Below are 23445 nucleotides of genomic sequence, written 5' to 3' on the forward strand. Positions count from 1 at the left end.
TTAAGTTGGATTGTCGAATTATAATTTATTTTTATTTTTTTAATTAAAAATATGTGAATTTAAGGGAAAGCGTTCATTTCTGTCGGATCGGAGAAAGAGCATTGGCATTTAAAATAGGATTTCTTTTTTTTTTAGAACAAAAATTTTGCCGCGAGGGATTGGATAGCGAATTAAATATAGTGGTGGTTGATTTTGAAAAAATGTGACACGTGTCGCTGTTTAATCTTTACTTCCACAGAAAAACTGAAAAAGTGCGTCTTGATTTGGTATTTAACTTATAAAAATCCAAAAATAGTTGAGATTGATTCATCTGGAATAAATTTTGTCGGTATTGTTCTTGTTCCACTCTGTTCACTATTCTATTGTTGGGGAATGTTTTGGCTTGGTTAAAAAAGCACACAAGAAACACAATTCGATATAGGATAGTTTAAAAAAGCACTCTGTTCACTATTCTACTACTTGTTCAATCCTCCATCCAATTAGCCACGATGTTAGTAACTGATTTACCAATAAGATTTTTTAGAATTTCTTTGTCAAGATAGGTGTTTAAATCATCTACAATCCATCTCGAAAGAGATATGATGTGATTAATTAATATTGGTCAAGATGTATTAGTTACAACTATTTAGTGTTAACATCAGTCGTAAATTTATTATTATTATGTATATATTTGAGAGTCACATACCGATAAAATATTTAGATAATTCCCTCATACCGTCATAACATTCAAATCATACCTTTTATTGGTAAGTTATGTATAACTAATATTATTATCATTCTCGAATTTAACTCAAGTAGAGATTTGAACTTCAAACTCTTTGGTTGAAGATATCATGTCTAAACTAGTTGTCACGCATTACCATTTAATGTCCCGTGGTTAGTAGAATCATATATTTTAACGAGTATTATCAAGAAGATAAATTAAATTGCAAGCAAAAACCAATGAAATGTTGGCATAAACAAAGTTTAACGTAAGTATAAACTTTTGTCAGAAATATTAGTTTATACTTCCAAAGTAACCACGTACTTAGCGGGTTCTAATCCAAAACATCCATCGTCCACTTTATCTGTCCAAGCATCCTCTTGCATTACCGATCATATTACTACAGTTATTACAACAATTATTGTGATTATCTAAATAACTTTACTATATCCATGCATGTACAATTTATAACATAATGGATGAAGCGACATCATTAAATTGTAATCATAGGTTATGGGAAAATGAGTCTTCTCAAGTGCAAAAGCATCTCCAACCTGCAAGCAAGCAGTCCAATGGAAGAGTTAAAAATCTCTAGGGGAGTAACTTTTAACTTTCTATTCGAGAATATAATTAGTTGAGATATGCTCTGTCTAGTAACTATGCTTTTTGTAATTAAATCCGTAATTTTTAACATACATATTTATCGTTGTCAATCTCAAGTTCAATTAGTTAAGTTACATATCTCAAACCAAGAGATCAAAAAGTTGAATTCTGCACCTCGATATCGTGGAATTATAATTTAAAGAAAAATGTCATTAGAGTTTAAAACTTACCCAGAATAAGCGATATTTGTAATATGTAATTTAGTTTCGTGGTCGTTAGCGGTCATCAAGTTTGAAAATGATCGATTATGTGATCTATGACATCAGCACCTTCTATGTGCGCGGTGTGATCTTTCACCTGTTGATGATACAAAGTAAGATTAACAGATACTTAGAAAGTAAGAAATTGCATGCCTGTAGCTAGCAGAATAGGGTTAAAATATTGGAGCTGAAATGGACTAATCACCTCACTAACCAAGCATGTCCAGTTAGAGAGACCGACGAGTGCCGCCAAACAGCAAGTCTAATGGAGAACTTAAACTAGGATTGAAACTTCGAACTGCTTTTTCTTTACATCTAGCGGTTCATTTTATTCTTTCTACTAGTCTTTGGATAGCCACTCATTCAGAAGAGACAATGCCTGTTTGATTTAAATCTCGTTCTTTGTTTTCTATTACTTAGTCTTATATCTAACCATACCTATGTATTATCTATTTAGCTTTCACTTTTTAAAAACACTTTTAAAATCTTAATCAAACTAAAAAAACACCGAATGAGGTGCATCTTGGACTGAACTAATCCTTTTGCAGCCCACACAGTTGTCTTTAACTGTAATTTACTACATGCATAGCAGACTCTTCTTTCTTTATTTTTCCTTAAATATTTTTAATTTTTTTTTTGCTGTACCATTGAGGTAGACATGAAAAGATATGTACAACTCAAGACGCATCCAAGTATTGATAAAAAAATTGGTATGATTTAAAAAATGATTTTGAAAAATGGCTTACAGGCAAAGAAAAAATGCTGGCAAAAGAGCACGATGTTTAACAACAGAAGGCCAAAATTAAAATGTTATCAAATGGCATGAAACGTTTCCACGACACAAGGGAAAACAAATTTCAATCTCTGAAATCAGAAATGACATACAACTCTAGTCATGCCTGGCACCAAGTATAACACAGAATACACTAGCAAAATTTTATATTGTGGACAATATGTAATATATCAGAAAAAATATTTCAAAGTTTTTTAACGTAATTCAAGGTAAAATGATCAGTTGAAACGTGAAAAATTAGTGAAAAAGGAAATCAGACAGCAATGAAATAGAAATACTAAGCCACTGCGTTTGACAAAGATCGGCCGTATGGTAAAGAATGGAGGCTGTGTTAGTTGTTTTGGTTTTAATAAGATTGACCATCAGAATATATTCAATGAATCATGGCATCCATGTTTAGAGTTTCGAAGTGCTAGAAAGAGTGTAAGAGAGAGAGAGAGAGAGCTACCTGAATGATGCTATGAGCTGCAAGCCTCTGTCTTGATTTATGAAAGCTAACATCTACTTTTTCCCATGACAGACGAGATAGACCCATCACCAACTCCTCTAAAAGACAAAATCCATGAGTAAATAAAGGATGTTAGACAACCATGGTCCTGAAATCTAGCTGTCAACATTGGCATACAATCCGAAATGCATGTAGCTTCCACAACAGGTGAGACACAACAAACCTTCCAGCCTTTCAGGATAGCTAACTTCTGTTGAGGTTGGTTCACTCTTCTCAGAATCAGTACCCTTGCAGCGTTCTTCATAAACAATATGAGGATACTTTTCATTGACCGCATCTTCCCACTGATAAACCAATAATTTTGAAAAATAATATGGAAAAGGAGTGGTTAGTGATCATGATTTTCAAATTCATCAATTGGTCACAATAATATCAGGTGGTTAAACTACAAATGTAGAGAGAAGTACCTTTGGCAGCTCATTTATACGTCTAATTGATGATGTTCTCCAACCAACAAAATCTTTACAAGATCTTGTAAAGGAGAATGAAAAAAAAAAATTGAACATTGATCTACAACCTTAGATAGAATTGATATTGATAGAAATGATATTGGCTAGACGGCAGCAAAAATAGAAAAAAGGATACGGTCATAGTCAACATTAGAGTAGACAACCCTGCGTTTGAAAGACTTCAACGCAGACCTGCATAGATACAAATTTTTGTTATGCTGTTGTGGAACTCCAAGAACTTTACCACCCAAAAGATCATATTGAATATCAGTGTCGATATTTACATGAAGTGGTATTCGCCTTGATCTTCTATCATGCGTTGAACCAGTGGAGGCTTTCCTCCATCATCATCAGTCATAAAAAGGTGTTCACCTGTTCTTCTGAGTATCCAATGGATAATCAAACTCGCAATTTTCTCGATAGCAGTTAGGCCAAAAAGAAATGGTACCTGGCAGGATAGACATGAAAAGTTCTCTCTTAAATAAAGGATGATAATGAATATTGACTGAAATGTCAACAGCTGAAACTTAAAAAAGAAGCTGATGAAAATATCATTATGACTGTAATATAGGTAGATACTTGGAAAAAGTTATAATCACGAGTCACGGCACTTCCCTTGGTTTTAAATTTTAAAGCTACATCATTTAGCATACCAATTATGTGAGGGTAATAAATAAATTTCCAATAACTGTTCGCCTGTTGTGAAAATTTGATAGATTCACCGATTATGGAAATAACTATTTTTATTGCTAATAAACATGACGAGAAAATAGATCAGAACATAACGGATATTGACAAAATCAGAGAACAGATGTTGTAGAACACCGTGAATGATCACCACTATGGGTACTGCTGAGTAGAAAAATAAATAGCCCAAAGACCCAACAAAATCCCCTCCCAAAAGGAGAAGAAGAGAAAGAAGCTAACCACCTTAATAAATTAGCATGATTATCATCAATCATAAGATTTCCCCCAATCCAACTTATGTAATAATCCTGAATGAACTGTTGTTTTTTTTTTTTTTTTTAAGTGTGAGGAATAAAACATTCGAAGTTCCCATAAAAGAATACTTAAAGAGAGAGCCTGCAAAATGCTGAACATCTGATATTAAAAAAACAAAAGGACACTCCACTGTTCAAGGCTCCTACCCCAACAAAGTATGAGAGGGTTGTAGATAAAATGTATTCAAATAAAGGAACGGTTTAGAAAACAATTTTTATCTCAACTTTCAAATTGCTTTTCAGAAAATAACAAATATAACTTTTCATAATAACAAGATCCTGCCTTTATTTGATACATTTATGTGCGTTTCTCTTTTCTGATAACCTTTACTTGAAAATAACCTGCCAAGTGGCAAACAGAGTTTTCCAAGTTGGAATACATTTTTAATGCAAAACCAAGCAAGATAAATGAATAAAAAAGGATAAGAAAAAAGGAAAAAAACCAGAAAAGAAGACTACAGTTGTCAGGAACTAAAAACAAAGACACACCAAAAAAAGGCATTGATTGAAACAAACCATTGAAAAATAAACAAAATTCATTTCTTATTTTGAGAGAAGCATGAATTAAGCATGTCATCATAATAAATATATGGGGAAAAAAAAAGAACAAAGAAAAAAGAAATGAAAACAACTTTTTTTGCTTATGTGAATAGCTATAACTATATTCCAAATGTTACAAAAATCAGACCGTGGGTTGATTTGTTGAGTCATAACAATCCCGAATCATGGTGTTATTAACTTCCTGTAACAGTATGCCTAAAGAATTTGCAAAAGCTTTCAATTCTGGAATTAAACTCTTTTACTTTTCCAAATGCCGCCAACAGGCTGTTTTCAACTTCTTCTAAAATACAAAGCCAACTATTAAGGCACTTAAAGACCCAATTCGTTAATTGCATATCCAGAAAACAATGCACAATTTACCACTGAATGCTAAAGTTAAGTAAATAAATGATCTCTCAAATGCAAGAGCAGGAAAAGATTATTTAGTTACCTGCTTATTACCCCTTGAACCAAGGTGTGGTGTGGCGACAGTGACAAAGTTCACAGGCTCCAGACCACCTATTGTACCAGATGACTCTTGCGGTTGTCCATTTGTAGATGGCGCCTCTAATTCCTCAGTCTCAGGTGATCTATATAGTTTTCCAATGGCATACCTTGCCACTAATCCTCCCACAGAATGTGCTACAAAGGAGATCTTCCGTAAATTGGGCTTTCGCTGAATCACTTCAAGAACCTAGAATGTTCATAAACAATCATCAGATTTGGGTACAAATAACAGAAAGAAACTCTGGAATCAATTTAGTAAGCAGATAAAGTGTCAAGCCTAGACCTGACCTCTTCAGCCAATCGATCACCCATCACATCGACGCCATCTAGCGTCAATTTAGACACATTTCGCTCACTACCTACAAAATAAAATGATTAAAATTGAGAAGATGAGAAAGGTAAAGAAAAGAAGGAAATAACTATTATCATTCAAGCTATGTGTTCTTGTTCTTGTTTTGTTTCTTTTATTTATAAAACATCGACTTTTATCTTCAAAAAAAATGAAAGAATAGAAGCGCTTACAATAAAAGAAAAACAAACCTACAAAAGGGAGAGAGAAGGTCTCCAATTTAACAAAATATGACCTAACGAGTCGAGTAGTCACTTAACTATGAATCTATTATGGCAATGTAGACAGAAAATTTGGTCACTTAGATAGAAAATCAAGTTGATTCTATAACATTCTCAACCCAGCCCATGTACCTCTCTACATTGATTCAGTAAAGCCTTTGTTTCTACAAACATAAGATCAGAAAGTGGTACTTGATTCTACTTACAATGAACGAAAACCTTGTCAGGAAGCCTTTTAACAAATTGCTCTGCAGCATACCGCCAATCTGTGGAACTGCACAAACAAGTTCAAAACAATTTGAATAACCAAATGACAGAAATTATGCAGACGGTTTAATTGTGATAAAATGTGAGGTGGACAGTCAACTCGAAACAGAGGATTAAAAACAGCCATCACCCGAGTGGCTGAGCAGTTTAATTCAAGCAACGCTATGTAGATATTTCATTTTCAGGAAACCAACTCATTACCCACTAGAACAGCTTAATTGTTTACAGAACTTTCCCTCAATTATGACCTGAATTCTCTACATACAACATTCCAAAGAAATCGCAATGCACAGAACCGACAAAAAGATAATATAATACAAAGCTGACGTGGTATGTGCAAAATATTTTATTGATTTCTCATCCAGATGGAACAGTTATAAGCTTAGCAATGGAAGCATATCTTCAAAAGTACATTCAGAATTTGATCCAATAACAAGCAATCAGTCCTGGAACATAAATCGCCAAACTAGAAAACCACCAAACGAATTATAAAGCCCAAATCCAACAGCAGCGCGATATTTCATGGGAGACTCTTAAATTCGAAGAAACAAAATAATCTAATCAAACGCTCATGTGAATACGAAGTTACAAACTAGCAATAAAGAGGGGGAAATCCTCTCTAAATGCAGTTGAATTAGATTCATAACGGATGATTAGCATCTTTCGGATAGTGAAAATTAGCAAATAGAGAAACATTATGAACGGAAAAAAAGATAGAGCAGAGAACTCCGACCTCCCCATTATGCCATTGACCATAACAACAAGATGGTCGGCGGATAGCGAATCACTCTCCTTAGCGCTCCAGACATCTTGGCCGCCGTTAACCGACTCTGAGGAGCACACACCGTTGTCACAGACGCCGTTTTCCATAGAAATTCAGCTTGCAATCTTCCTCGAAATCAGCTCAATTACAACGAGCATTTACAAGGGGAAAAACAGTCCAAAATCCAAGGAAAACGCAAGATCAAGGGTGAAAAGTACAGAAGATGGCGTGAATTTCAGGGAAATTGTAGAGAAAAAGCGAGAAGGTGAATGTAGAGGGAAGAGGAGTAAAGAGTTGGTTGAGACTGTGGCGAGATGAGCCGGAGAAGAAAGATAAAACTTGAAAGCGAATTAAACTAATTGAGAGATGAACCAAACGGTTTCAATTTTTTATTGGGCGTCCCACTAATTTTTTCCTTTTTTTTTTAAACGTGTATATTAATGGCAGGGATGATTTTGAAATATGACCTTTGTTAAGTATAATTTTGAAATAGTTTTAAAATCAGTTTTTTTTTTCTTATTTTAAAAATGGTAAAAGTGATTTTATCAAAAATACTTTTTAATATGCTTTAATGTTATTTTTATATATTAAAATCAATTATAAATGATTAAAAGTATTGTGAATAGTTTTGAAATTAAAAAAAAAAAAAAAAAAAATTGAATTTGACTATTTTATAACACTCCCAAATATATTATAAATGTAAGGTTACAAAATATTTTCACCTCTAAATATTATGTTGAATTCAAATTATTATTAATTACTATTAATGTAATCTATGTTTACAAATTTGTGTAATTAGTATTGTGTAATATCGTACATTTTATAAAAACAATACATTAGTTTTTAGGGAAATTGTTTTTTATTTGACAAAAAACCAATAAAGGTTTTTTTAGAAGAAAAAAACAATGAAGTTTGTGATATGAAATATTGTATTTATAAATTTGTATTTTGAAATTGTAACTTTAAAAATTGAATGCATTAGAAACATCAAAATGCAGTTTTCAAACTTTGTATGGATCACATAATAACGCTTTATTAGAAAAAAAAAAAAAAGAAAAATAGTAATTTGAAAACATGAAACGTGATATAAATTGATTTAGTAAGATACTCTAAAATATATATTTTACTTCTATTCATTAAGAGGAAAATTAGATAGGCGATCTTATTGTTAATTTCATTTATAAAATCGATCATTACAGAAACTTTAAAGGTAAAATTAGATACATAAAATGATAAAATCTTGTACGTCTATAAATTCAATCACGACAGATATATAAAACTTCTTTAATGGATGTGCATTGTTTTCCTAACATCAAATACAGTTACATATGCATTATCTCATTGGGTCAAATGCTTATTCTTTTTGTTGGTGGACAAATTATCCTACTTAGTTATCTCAAACCATCCATGCAAATAAATGCTATAAATTTTACCCATTTTTTTATCTCTAAAAAAACTAGAAAGAAAAGAAAAATTTTACTTGTGATCACGAGGTTTGAAGTTTGTTTCAAATTGGTTCACAATTTAATTAGTCGCTAACATTTAAAAAATGCTCTATTTTAATCCATCTACGGATGACCATCTCCCCTCTCTCTTCAAAATTGTTTTCTAATTATCATTTTAATTATAATTTTTTAAAAAATCTTGCTAACATTTCTATTAATATTTAATTGACTCGATTTGTAGAGTAGTTAAAATAGAGTATTTTCTAAATATCAAGATTAAATTGGTCAATTTTAAAATTCAGACACTAGTTAAAACAAATTTCAAATTTCAGACCTGTATAATTTTTCTAAACTATAGATAATAAATAAAGTTGCCCATATTTTTGGGTATTAATTTTCAAAGTTTAATCAAATTTTTGGGCATTGACCACCAAAATGGATGCTCCTTCACAAGATGCGTTATTTCGAGAGCTTAGAAAAATTATAATTTCAAATGAATAGGCGTAATCAATAAAGGAATATTGTCTAAAAAGAAAAATTAATAGTCTTCACGTCTAGTTAGCTTAACCCTTGAAATAGCATAACAAGCAAAATAAATAAATAAATTTGAGGCGGTCACGTAAAATAAAAGATTTTGGCTCGCACAATATTTATTGGTTATGAATAATTATAAAGTCAACGATGAAGAAGAGTTAAATTGATGAAATAAAAGTACAATTTTGTGATTCATTTGCTATTTTTTATCTCTCATTTCTTTTTTTCATTGACAACCCAGGTGAAGCCTACCACACTACAATTCTATTTCATAGTGTTGATACCAAATTTATGACAGAAAAGAGTATGGCATTCACATAACATCAACCATAAATTTATTTACGGAGAAGAAACATGGCCCATAGAAAAAAGAAAAATCTATATATTGATGTGATATTTGCCCCCACAAACTTCGTTACTCAAGTAAGAGAGTGAAAATTAATTAAGAAGCAATAATATTTTTAATTATAAATATTATGGGTGTTTAAAAAACTCGATGACCCGAAAAAATTGAACAATTCAACCCAACCCATGCGGTTTGGGTTGGGTTATCTAACTCATTTGGGTTGGGTTGGGTTCAAATAAATGAAATTTTATGGGTTGGGTTGGTTCATGGGTTCACCTAATATAATCAAAACTAACCCAAACCAACCCGAGTTGATTATTAATTTTAAATTTTTTTTATTACTTATAACACAATTATTCATACATATATTGATTTTAGTTTTATTTCATTCCAATATTTTTTTAATAATTTATTATTCAACAAATCTTAGTTTCTTTGCACTTTTTTCACTATATAAATTGAAATTGAGTTGTTAATCTTAATTTAATATATGAAAATAATTAAATTGGATTTTTATCCATTTATGTTTTGTTTGTTTTTATAACAAAATTTTAAGTAAATGACTCGATTAACCCGAACCAACCCAATCCAAATATTTCATGGTTGGGTTGAGTTGGGTTGGGTTCATTTTTTTAATAAGGGTTATTTAGGTGGAAGAAATTTACAACCCGAACAATTGGGTTGGATCTAAAAAGTCTTTCAATCACATCCAACCCAATCCATGAACACCCCTAATAAATATTTGAAAATTAAGTAATTTATAAGTAAAATTATTATTAATTATTAATTAATCAAAATTAACCAATTAATATATTGAATGAATGTCATATTAATTATAATCTAATGTTTGATCATTTTTATAATTAATTAAGTTCAACATTAGTAATTTTAGTTTTAATTAAATGATGTAAAAACATATATTTTAATAAACTGTTGAATGAGAAATTTTTGACAAATCACAAATCGTCATGTTATTTACTAAATTAATGAAGAATTTACAAATAATTTAATTTAGGACTTATAAAAAATTAACATGTGTCCTTAATTGAAACTGAATATATAAATTGGAAAATCTTGATGATGCCACATGTTTTCATCATGACCGTTGAATTGAATCAAATAATTTGATTCAATTTGATATTATTATTTGGGTTAAATTCTAATTGAGCCTAAAAATAGGCTTAATTGGATCTAAATGTCAAGTCTAAATCCAATTAGTTGGGCCCAAGGGCAAGTTCCATGGACTAACCAAACCCAAACCTACAAAGCCCACAGGAGAACCCTATAAATAGATAAGTTCTCTTCATTTGTGGGAAGTCAACAATTTTACAGAGAGTCTAAAAAGATTGACTTGTTGACTCCTGAAGACTGAACCACTCCTTGAAGCTCAAGTTATAAAGATTCAAATCAAACATATGGATCCAGTTGAGAGAGAATTAGATGATCAAGTTCTAGAGATTGAACCACATCGCATGAAATGAACACAAACACAAGTTTAACTCCATGAAACATGGTACATCCCCTCCTAGATTACCTTTTTAACCTAAGAGGAGGTGTGAGACAGTAGATGTCAACCGTCTTATGACATCTTTTGCCAACTGAACATGTAAAATATCATAATCATCACAAAACTCAACATAACTTATCATCGCATTATATTATTACCACATCATCGCTCAAGAAATATCTTATTACAGACTAAACCTTGATTCTAATTCTGTAAGGATTATCCAATTGTCGATCACTTTCATGTCAACACCTGAATAACGAAACTTGCAGATTGGACCTTCGCTGTCAAGTAACCCGCAATCCTGGAATCCTGGAACTCTCCTGCGACTTGGGGGAAAACAAAAACATTGGAAAGCATGAGTTGGGGAGTCTAGTGAGTGGCATATTTAAAAACATAAGCTTTTACTATGAAAGTATATTTTTCTCAAACAACTCTCTAAATCATTAGCATGTTCTTCCAACTTGAACTTAGAAATCTCTTTTTAAATAATTTAGTGAAAAACACAGTTCACTTAACTCATAGACTTCTAGACTTAGAACATAATATGCTAAACTGGAAGATTCATAACGCAAATATCAATTGAAAACATCCTCATGGTTTCAGGATTTAAAACAAGCTTTTCATTAAGCTCGTCAAATAATAAAATATCAACTTATAACAATAATAACTTTGAAAACTCTGAAAGCATCTTACGAAATCAACATATAAAATATTTGTACCCTTTTAAACCTTAGTTGAGTGGAGCCCCTTTTGTTCAACATCCCCGTCGATAATAATCGTACATGCACGTGGAGATTTTCCCAAGTTACCTTTGTCTCTTTCAGCATTAGAGGGTAATTAACCCTACATTCCTTCGTCTCCTTTGGTGACGGGGGATCATGATACCTTCACAACCTTCAATATCAGGTTTCATAGCTAGGGTACTAAAACATATTTCCCATAACAACTTTGAAATAGAATTCCTTATTAACATATCATTTTGAGGGAATATCATCAATAAAACACATAATCATTAGGAATGCACGCATCAAATATCTTATACTGAAAACATCATGCTCTAAAACATTTGAGCTAACCTCTTTCAAATAAAATCATGTATAAAACTCATGGTTTAGTTTGCTTTGGAAACATCAAACTCGAATAACCTCAACCTTGCATTGACATGCATGGTTTTTGACATTAAACCATGTGTTTTAGCGAACATCATCTAGCTTTCTTAAGAAATTCATGTTTTGGCCTCCTTTTAAAACCTAACGTTTTAGATAAAACATGAGTTTAACACTTAATTCCATAGGATTGTTTATGCGTCCAACTTTGGCTTATAGGAAAATATAAACATGTTTGAGTCTTAACTCATCTAAAGCATGCTATGAGTTCATTTATCAAACATACTATATTTGATCATTTTCAATTATGCTAAAACTTGAAAACTAGTAAAAGCATAAACTTTGAAATACTTTAAGAGTTATAAGCCACTTACACTTAGTTAGCTGATTCATACTATATTTGATTTATTATTCATTAGAGGGATCAGTGGTACTTAAAGAGTTAGATGTAACTATAGGGGCAAAATAGTAATTTTGACCCAGCTGTACTTACGAGTAATTTTAAGGGTCATCAGACAGTTGTTTAGTTATATCCAATAGACACATAAATATATTTGTAATGCGAAGAGTATAGTTGTCGGTCTTTAATATAGTGCCCTACAATTAACGAATGGTGAATAATTTATTTAAAGAGTTTAATTAATTATTCACATACCATTGGAACTTCAAGCTATAGGTCCATGAGGTCCCCTTGGTAGCTTAATAGGATTTTATGAGAATCAATTTTTTGATTAATTTGAGTTGTTCAAATTAATTGAGAGAATTAATTATATATGATATAATTAATTAAATTTTAATTATATACAATATTATTACTATAATGTATTTGATACATTATAATATTAAGTATTTATTTGAGAGAAATTAAATATTTGAATATGATTCAAATATTAATCATGTGAATTGGATTCATATAATCAAATTTAATATAAATGGAATTTATATTAAATATCGTTGTTGAGAGAATTAAACTAATTTTATTAATTAAAATTTTTTAGAAAACAATTTTAGGGAGTGCCTCTCAACTCCCTCCTCCTTTTTCTCTCCACAAAGTGCATGAGTGATGAAGGGCTTCCGTTTTTCTTTTTCCTGAAAGAAAAAACATAGAGAGAGTTATATGATAAAAAAAAAAAAACTTTTCCTCTTCCTCTTCTCCGATCTCTCTCAATTCATCTTATCCCTCTCAAAAACCAAAACAGTCAGAGTCCCACTCCTCCTGGGGTCTCATCCTAGAGAATACCGCGGTAACTTTTGTGATTGTGTCCATTGAGGTGAAGATTGATTTCTTCCAAAGTAAAGATTCTAAACCTTATTTTAATTCTTATGTTATTCGTGAATAACATGCTGTAATTTTTCATTAAATGCATAATTTTGTTGTTTCTCTGTAAATTTTCTGTTCTGTAATTTTTTTGGAAAATTGGGATAATCCATCTCTTCCACTTAAGAACCATAACAAGGTTCCTTCACACACTTCTTCATTATGTAGCATAGGTGACCTCTTGGTCCCTTATTGGACGCATGGTCTCACATTGGACGCATGGTCCCTTCTGTTTTCCTTCATTTTCTAACACTTATAACATCAATTCCAGCCCGCATTAGACAAAACTTCCTTCATGGAACTTGTTAAGAATTGTTTTAGGAAGCTTATATTGAGATTGGTGTCCTAAATATCTCTTGTATTCTCACAGTTTGTAAACTCTATATAAACGGATTGTTATTATTAAAATAATTGTTATTTTATGAGCATACATGTAATCCAATAAACAAAGTTCCAGACTATTTTTCTTATTCTTTTGTTTCTTTTTCTTTTTTTTTTTAAAAAAAACTTAAATATGTATGTAGAGACATATAGGTGGATCATATTTAAATGATAATCTAAATGGTCAGTAGTAGATAAGGTTGGGTATCTTATCCTGATGACATTACATATATGACCCGCTTTGTAGATGTTACAAGTTTTATAAAAGTGCTACAAATGATCTGATCCTGATCATTCATGTGGAGACATGCGAGCGGGGGTATCCTATACAGAGAGTTTGTATAAGACCGGAGCACAAAATAGATAGTCTCTTTATATAATGCTATTAATAGTAGAGATTTACATTTCACCAAGATGACCATAGGTGACATGACCTAAAACCTTAATAAGTTGTGAACTCCTACCTATGAAAGGCAGTCCTTTGATTTGCATGGGTGAGAGTGGTCAGATCGCCGACTTAATATGCCTACTATTTTGGGGATTCATCTAATTAGGGAGCTAGGAACACAGCTACACAAGATAAAATTCACCCATTCTCTGATGTCGGGGTAAGTAGATAAATTACTCCCCTAAGGGCTGATTCTGGGGCTTGAACAATGTGGCCACACCCACTCTTGGCTCGAGAAGGATTTGGTCATAGTTGAACTATGACTTACTGTTTGTTAGAGGGATCAGTGATACTTAAGGAGTTAGATGTAATTACTGGTAATTTTGGTCCAATTGTAATTACGAGTAATTTGTGAAAGGTCATTGCACTATTGACTGGTTATCCAATGGACAAATAAATATATTTGTAGTATGAATATTGCAGTTGTCAGTCTTTGGTAGAGTGATCGATAGTTTATGGATGTTGAATAATTTAATTAAAGGAGTTTAATTAATTATTCAAGTACCATTGGAGCTTCAATCTACAGGTCCATAAGGTCCCTTCCGTAGCTCAACAGAATTAGTTTTGGACTAATTTGAATTGTTCAAATTAATTGAAGGAATTAATTATATGTGATGTAATTAATATCATGTATTCAGTACATTATAATATAAAGTTTATTCTGGGAGGAATTAAATATTTGAATGTGATTTAAACACTAATTGTATGGATGAGATTTACAACTATATGGATATGAAGTAAATACAGAAATTGATCAACTAGAACAAACACATCCAAAATGACCAACAATGATCACATGTAGCAACCTAAAAATTCAGCCAACTCTATTTGAACCTCATCTAACTCAATTTGTGAGTACAGTTTCCCTGTATCAATCTATAAATATAAAAGCCAAATATTATAATGGATTATATTTTTCTCTATGCTATTTGAAATGTTGAAATAATGATAACATACCAAATTTGAGATGAAAATGCTTCTTTTGGTCATAATATCCCTCATATACTTCATGATATAATATCTACATTCGGTGCTCCCAACTTGTAGAAGACACTACAGAGAAAAACCAGTAAATAAGAATGAAGTAATCCTTACACACTAGATGTCTACTTAATATGATGAATAAGTAGTCATTCTTAATTTATACCTGTCTTTATTGTTCTCTACAAGGTTTGCTTCTGGTTTTTTTTTTTTTTTAATATTCGTTTAAGATTGAAATATCGCAATTACCCTACTTGTCAAGAAATAACCACAAATTATTCTAAAACAAAGTACACTTTAAAAAAAAAAACACTTCAAATGAAAAATATTAACTTACATGTCAGTTATATATTGTATATCTACCCGTGAGTTGTCCTTATTGAGTCTAGGTAGTACACAATATCATCGTATACATTTATAGCAAGTAGTGCCCAATGACCACTAGTTAATAAAATATAACTTGTATTTTTATTGCTGATGGAAATTGATTAAAAAAAACGTGTTTTAACTCACCCATGATTAAAAGGAGCAAGAAATAATTCGTTTGCTTCTGAGACCATCAGTCTACTACACGGGTTTCGAGTTTTAACTTCCTGAGAGTTTTGTCTAGAGGAAATGAGAGATGGATCTATAAAAGTGTATTGTGAATTTTCTTTTGAATCGATAAAGGATGAGTGCAAGTACCTACAAAAGATTTATAACATAAATATAGACGACCAAAATTGAAAAGAAACGTCAGAACTAAAGTCTACAAAAGTAATAATGTTACTTATGCCATGTAAGCCACTAAAGTCATTGTCTTGACTTCATTCATGTTACAAAAGTTAATTATGTCCTCTCACAAGACATAACTCTTTCGCTGATGCCAAAAAGTCCAACTGGAAGTTGTAAAGAAATACTAGACTCTTTGGCCATCACCTTCTCAGCATATCTAAGAATGGATTTCAAAGATACCGGAAAAACCGATATTGAGTCACTAACTTCTTTTTTCTTAGTCATTTCCATTGAAGATTTCTCCTAATGCAACAAAATCATAGCAACAAAAGTATATAAAGTAGAAAAATTAGACATTTGATGAACTTAATTGATTTTATTAGTGTCATTTACCTTAAATATTTTCAATTCTTCTGCGTTGTAATTTAAATTCACTTTATCTTGTCTTTTCGTTTCTCTGGGACTTAATCTCCTCCACCTTAATCTTCTCTTTCCGTTTCTTTTCATATGTAGTTTTCATCTTGTCTTTTTGTTTATTTTAAGATTCGATCTCATCTACTAAGAATTTCTTGGAGCAACTTCCATGTCCAGAAAATGCTGTAGAACATGACATTTGAAGACGAGCTTCTAATTCTCTAACACGTTGACGAAGTGCTTCATTTTCACTTATAATTTTCTTGTTTTCATCCTTCCCATGTTTTGACTTTCGTTTCACTACATGAAAGTAAGCCATTTCAGTAACAAAACCACCAATCCTACACACATGCCCATGCCTTTCTTGAGTACCCAAAGCTTGTGTTAAGATATCATTGAGAGAGTGATGTTTATCGCACAATGAATCTGTATTATTCTTTGAGATCTCATCCTAAAAGAAATGAAATTTAATATAATTAAGCTATCATATACTTCATGTAAATTTAATACTTGTCTTACTATTCGATTGACAACTTCTTGAACATTTTCATTGTCGTATTCTCCTTTCTTATTAACTCAAGCCTTCTTCCACAGGTTAGCTCGATCGAAATCACTTTCATTTGAAGATACTTTCTTCTACATTCAAATGAAGAAAAAAAAGTAGATATTGTGATAAATTTAGGAATCGTGAGAACATATACTAAATTCTTACCATCTCCTCAACAAGGTTAGTATAACCTTTCCTTGAAATTCGATGATTGTACTTATTCTTAGATCGACGTTCTTGTTGCAAGTGTCTTTTTTTCTATACAAACATAATGATTATTAGTAGGGAATGACATAACAAATATCTATAAAATTAAATTAATAATTTACCTGAAACTTTACACAAAATCTTGATCTTACAAACTCTTTCTAATGACTTTGATCAATAAATGAATATTTTTCTAGTGGATTTATTAGAAGTTGAGGTTCATCTTTAAATGGCATAATGCATTTTGTTGTTAACCAATTCTTAAACTGGCGAAAAGCTATGCCTGCAGTTTTCATAATGTTCTTCCTAGATCTTGTATCAATTACAAAGGTGGCCTAAATATTGAAAAGTTAGTGGAAATATCACATATACATCTACAATATTATCAAGATAACAAATTGAATATATATTACTCAACTGTACTATATCTTATCTTTCAACTCAGTAGGCACATGTTTCTAAAATGTATATATAATAGGTACATGATAATATGTAGAGGACCCAATAAAAGAATTTAACTTAGCTCCATTTTCACCAATAGGTACATCGTCTTCATTGTATTCCACAAACTTCTTTTCTCTTGCACTCCTAATATGTGTTACACCAAACATAATAGTAGCTCCTCGTTCTCTTTTCTTTTGATTGGTGGTTTCATTTGACCTAACAACTACTATTTCTTTGTCACCAAACTCTAAATCTTCGTCACCCAGTGTACTATGCTCTATCTGATGTATAAATAAAAAATTACAATCAAATTTAAGAAGCAATTAGTATTGTATACATATTAAGCAAACAAAAAATTAAATATGACTAATAAAAATTATAAATTAAAAAAAATAATTATCATATTACACAATATATAACCTACCCATAAAATGTTATGTAGGTATCCACGTGCCTTAACAATTCGATCGTACATATGTTGATATATTCTCATCCAAGTCATTATATACATCAACATTTGACATATCATTGGGTATTCCTTAATAGTGTAATGTTGTATCTCCAAGTTCGTCGTTATTATATCTATCTTCAAAGTCCCTTTGTGGTGGGGTAAGTATAATTGACTATCTAACATCACTTGGATCCTTAACATAAAATACTTGTCTTATTTGGGTTGCTAGTATAAAAGAATCAGACTTGTGACCTATTCTTTTTAAATCAACTAAGACAAAATTGAGCTCATCGATTTTGATACCACTATTATTCTCAACCCAATCACATCTAAACACAGCAACATTAAACGTATGGTAATTTAGTTCCCATATCTCTTGTATCACTCCATAAAAAGACATATCTCCAATGATGAGATTTTTATCTTTTGAACTAGACACTTTCATCATTTTTGCAACACTAACTCCACTATTTTGTACACTTCGATCTTTATCACAAGATTCTGTGTGATCGCGACATCCATTAATTATGTAACTGCCATACATAATCACAAAAGGATGAGGACCATGAGCAATCCACCTTAAGTTATCTGAAACTTCAGTATTTCCCATTTCAAGCTCAGTTGCAACCTACATGAGAATTTCTGTTCCAACTCAGGCATTAAAATGTCTATGTAAAATAATAGGTTGAACATTTTACCTCTTCTCATAGCCAATATATAAAAGTCCGATTATGTTCCTCTTGAATCCAATTTTTATTTTTGGACTTATTTCGATGTTGCAATTGTAAAGCCATCATATGTTTTCTTTGAAGTGAACATCGAAACATTGTATAGTTATATTTATATCATACAACTAAATGAAAAAAATAAAGCCAAACTCATTGAAAAAACTTAGTCTAAATATGGTTGCACATCAATTGTATTTTCCAAAACATACCGATGAGCTTGATACGAAAGTTATTGTTTAGGTTTGAAAGAAACTCCTTTGGATAATGGTCTACCAATATTTGAATTGTCTAAACAGTCTTGTGAATTATGAGTGCTAATCCCAATAGGATATACTCTAGACAGGAAATCAGAACAAAATTCAATGGTTTCTTCTACTATATAACTTCATACATTGAATTTGGGAACTCATTGCTAGTAGGCAAAATTTCCTTTAAGGTTTTGAGTAGTTTTGAAAAATAAGCATAACTCCATCCATATCTAACTTTTAAATTATACAAATTGACTAATGTAGACAACTTAGTGTATTTTTTTCCACCTTTCGTATAATGGTTTTTCAGCATCATTAAGCAACTTCTCATATCCATTTAGATCTCTTGAATATTCCTTGTGAGTAACTTCAACCATTTCTTTTAAACTTCCAACATCAGCCTCTTCATACATATGGGTGTCAAACTTAGAAAATTCTCCACAAAATGATGAGTTAGGAAAGTTTTTCCCATGCCAAAACCAAATTTTATAACTTTCATCAATCCCATTGACATATAAATAATCTCTAATATCCTTGTTATTATGCTTTCACAATTCCCACATCTCAAATAAGGACAACGAATATAGGAGCTATTTGTATTAGAAAATCCAAATTTTATGAAGTTTTCTACACCCGATTCATAATCTTTGGATAATATACTCTTGTGCGTTCATGATTATAAATCTAGTAAAAAAAAGATGATAAACAATGATCAACTTCATAAAACAAGTTGTGGAAAACAAACAAGTTTCCAATACATACAACTTGTCATTTCTAGCTCTACAACATTCCAACCTCAAGAAAGTAAGACAAATCAGAGAACTTCAAGGCAAATCAGAGAACAAACACAAACACATCTAAAAAAATTAAACCCAAGATGTAATCGAACCTCAAAAAATTGAACCCAAGGTGTGCACGTGCTCTAATGTGTTAAACATATATTAATTCCAATAACTAAAAATTGAACCCAAGTTTGGCAAAGCTTTACTTAGTTCATAAAGCCCAAACAAATTAGACACATTGACATATCTAACTTTAGCAAGCATTTAATTAAAGAATAGTGGCAAGTTCTTGCAAGTTCTCTAAAATTAAAGCCTTAACTTTGGCAAAGTGGCAATCCCAACTTTGGCAAGTTCTCTAAAATTCAATCTCATTCAAGAACAATATGAAACAAGAGTTTATTATGAGATTCAAGAACATACATAAGAGATTAAACCCTAACTTTGAAAGTTCAAGCCTCAAATCAAAAAAATCAAGCCCTAACTTTGAAAGTTCATGCCTCAAACCAAGAAGTCAAGTCCTAACTTTGAAACTTCATGCCTCAAACCAAGAAAATCAAGAATTAAACCTAATCTAAACAAGATTAAGCCTAATCTAAACAAGAAAATCAATATTAAGCCTAATAAAACAAAAAAAAAAAAATCAAGACTTAAACCTAATCTAAACAAGAAAATCAAGATTAAGCCCTAACTTTGAAAGTTCATGCCTCAAATCTACTTACCTCAATGAAGAATCTATTCGAGATTGATCGAATAACAAAGATGCATCAAAGGGAAGTGAAAAACCATGAAGATTTCGAGTGTATTGCACAAAAAATCAAAGGGACTGCAAATCGACTGTTGGAATTTATTTTAAATCTGTCTGATAGCATTGCGATGCTACTAAAATAGCGTTGCAACGCTGTTCAAGAGGCACACTATTTTTTGTCAAAACCTGTAGCCTTGCGATGTTATTGAGAGCATTGCAACGCTGCGTGCGTGAGGCGCACACGTTTTTCATTCTTCCGTCAAAATATGTAGCGTTGCAATAATACTTTTTCGTGTTGAAACGATACCTTGTATATTCTACAATTCTTGACGTTTTTAAAACGTTAAGAATCCATTAATTGAACTTTAACATTTTTAAAATATCAATTATTGTATTTTCCTGGAAAAATGCACAACCCCCGTTTTTTAAAATCAATTCTTGACTTTTTTTCTTTTTTTTTTTTAAATCACCTATTTCTTGACATTTTTTCATAAAAACGTCAAGTATTTAAAATTGCAAACATCAAGAAAGATGGTTTTTCTTGTAGTGATAAGGAAAAGTTTTAAGTATTGAGAAACAAGGCTCTCGAGTAGCAAGGTATTAATGACACTTAGTAAGGAGAATTTGGCTAAGTGTGGAAGCTAAATGTGCCATGCGTTGGAAGCCCATGCATTGAAGGTTGTTGAAGTGTGTGGCAGCCATGTTCCTAACAGGCTAGTTGAGTGTTTGATGGGCATGTTACATGGAGAAAATGGCTAAGTGTTGGCTGTGAGTTACCATACGATCGACGTGGGCAATGCACCAACCAAAGCCCATGTGAGGTTAGAAGGGAAAGGATGCGCGCGACATGGCAAGGTCGTTTAGGCGATGGGGATGCAATGTGCGTTGGATAGGTGAGCTACGTGCATTGACCGGATGAATTATGTGGGCAGGTAGGACCATGCGACAGTCACCAGCCTAAGTGATGCGCGCAAAAGACACCAAGGTATGCGTTGACTAGTTGGTTGTGCGTTGAAGTGCTGCCATGCATTGGTAAGTGTTTGGAGATTAGGCTTTGTGTTGAAGGTGTGTGTTTGAATGTACCATACGATGGTAAGAAAATGTGAGACATGCATTGGTTTAAGAGGTGACACAGCTTAATCACCGACTTGAATGGGCTAGCTGTCGAGGCTAGAAGAACTAAACCCACTTAGTGAGTGAGTTGTCAGCCTAAGGTTGAATTGAGGGCATACAGTCTCAGCTATATAAAGGAAGACCTTAGTTCAAGGGGTCGGTTTGAGCAAAATACTCGTGTTATTAAGGTGATTTTAGAGCCATTTGAATGAAGGTTGAGCATAGTTAAAGGTCAAGCCAAAAGGAATCTTCAAAGGATTCAAAGTGAAATCTGAAGAAATTCTCAAGCAGGTCAGGCTCTCGGATGAATCAAAGCCAATGGTGAAGATTGAAGGTTTCTAGCCAAACAAAAAGAAAAGTTAATATAGAATTTTGGTTAAACAAGCAGGCAACTACAACCGTTGAGCGAGCAAGCAGCTCAACCCAAGTAGGCTGTAGGTGTGTGCGAAGGGCAAGTTGAGTGCAAGGATGTGCTGGTATGTGTTAGACAGAGAGTGTGTGTGCTGAAGCCATTAGCGTAAAGAGGTTCTGTGTGGGCAATAGGTTGTGCAAGCAGATGCGCGAGGTACTGAGCGCAAGGTTGTGCTGAGTGTGCGTTGATGCGTAGCTGAGTGAACGCATAGGGCATGCGTTGGCACATGAGTTGATGATTGTTGGCCGCATAGGCTAGTGCCATCACCTAAGGATTTTTTAAGTGTTGAACGCATTAGGGAGGTAGGCATTGAGCTGGAATGTGAAGTTTTAAGTTAAATGTTAAGCTAGTTTATATGAGATAGTCTCACAAGGAGGCCATGAGCATTGGCTAAATATGTTGTTCATGTCTACAAGATTAACACCAACAGGAAAAGCTTATCAACCCTAGGAGGAACTCCCAAGGCTATGAGTGACAAAGATTAAGTGTTTCCAAATGTTTTAGTAAACTCATGTTTTACTTAAAATTCAGACTTATGCTAGCTTATTTGTAAAGAATGTTACCAAGCAAACTAGCTCTTTTAACGCATGCCTATCTTTAAGAAGTTTATTAAAGCATGTTTGAGTATTTATGCTCTTAATGCTCATGAAGCATGTGTTAGAAATCATGTTTATATGTTAAAAATGTTAAAACTCATGTTCATGTTACTATTCTTTCAAGTATAATGCTTTCAATAAATGAGTTTTATGAGGAATATGTTAAGCTGATACTGAAGAACTATGAGAAGGTATCTGGCTTAGTACCTAAGGCATGATGGTATTTAGTGATCGGTATAAAATAGATGTCATTAATCCTATCTTACCTAAGCAAATGAAATTTATAATGTTCGAACAACTACTAAAACTAATACGTAGTTAAAGTGGAAGTAGAAAGTCGATCCCAAGAAAACCTCTATTAATTGGCTGAGAAAGAGAGGGGATTGTTTGTAAAGAAACCAAAAAAAAAAAAAATAATAACTAGAATGAAGATGAAGACAAGTTGTAGCTCAACTTACTATTTTTTCTAAAAGATAGTTGATAGAAAAAGATTATTGGGAAATCTTGTTAATAGGTTTAATCCTATCATTATTCTTGAACAATTACTTGAAAATTTAACATTCCATAATCTAATAAGGAAAGACCCTTAAAGACTCATACAGCCAATTGACATAAATCATATCAATTAGCCCTAATCAAAGTTAAAAATACTTCCATATAGCATTTATCATGTTCTTTTCTTAGATTGCTTTAAAGACATGAGTTATCATGATTATGATATTCAAGAAACACATTAAAGTGATTTTCAAGAATGATTGAATGAATATTCTAAATCAAGAAATTCAAGAGTTAAATTTGGAAAAAGTCCTAATTAACACAAGAAAACTTAATTTTTGTAACTTATCTCACCATTTTGTAATAGTGCCAAGCAAGAATTACATTCAAGAAGTCAATAGAATCAAAGCGTCAATTATCCTCCATAAATTTCCATTCAAATTCAGCCCAAGAGCATTCAAGAGTTCTGACAATTCAAGAAAATATACAAAAGAACTCAAGAAATTAAACCTAGAA

The 23445-nt window shown here is 32.0% G+C and overlaps 1 protein-coding gene across 1 annotated transcript; it reads right to left on the reverse strand.

Moving 5' to 3' along the window:
- Window positions 1-983: 983 nt before the first annotated feature.
- Window positions 984-7370, reverse strand: LOC120069218 (lipid droplet phospholipase 1-like). Its single transcript, XM_039020956.2, has 11 exons — window positions 6935-7370; window positions 6141-6208; window positions 5653-5723; window positions 5309-5551; window positions 3601-3764; window positions 3453-3508; window positions 3275-3327; window positions 3031-3151; window positions 2808-2905; window positions 1537-1663; window positions 984-1257 (listed from the first exon to the last, which is right to left on the reverse strand). Exons 1-10 carry the CDS (start codon window positions 7069-7071, stop codon window positions 1592-1594), a joined length of 1083 nt encoding a protein of 360 aa, XP_038876884.1. The 5' UTR covers window positions 7072-7370; the 3' UTR covers window positions 984-1257; window positions 1537-1591.
- Window positions 7371-23445: the final 16075 nt, after the last annotated feature.

The sequence above is a fragment of the Benincasa hispida genome, chromosome 1, assembly GCF_027475165.1.
Source record: "Benincasa hispida cultivar pf3 chromosome 1, pf3_genome.v1.1, whole genome shotgun sequence".
Taxonomy (NCBI): domain Eukaryota; kingdom Viridiplantae; phylum Streptophyta; class Magnoliopsida; order Cucurbitales; family Cucurbitaceae; genus Benincasa; species Benincasa hispida.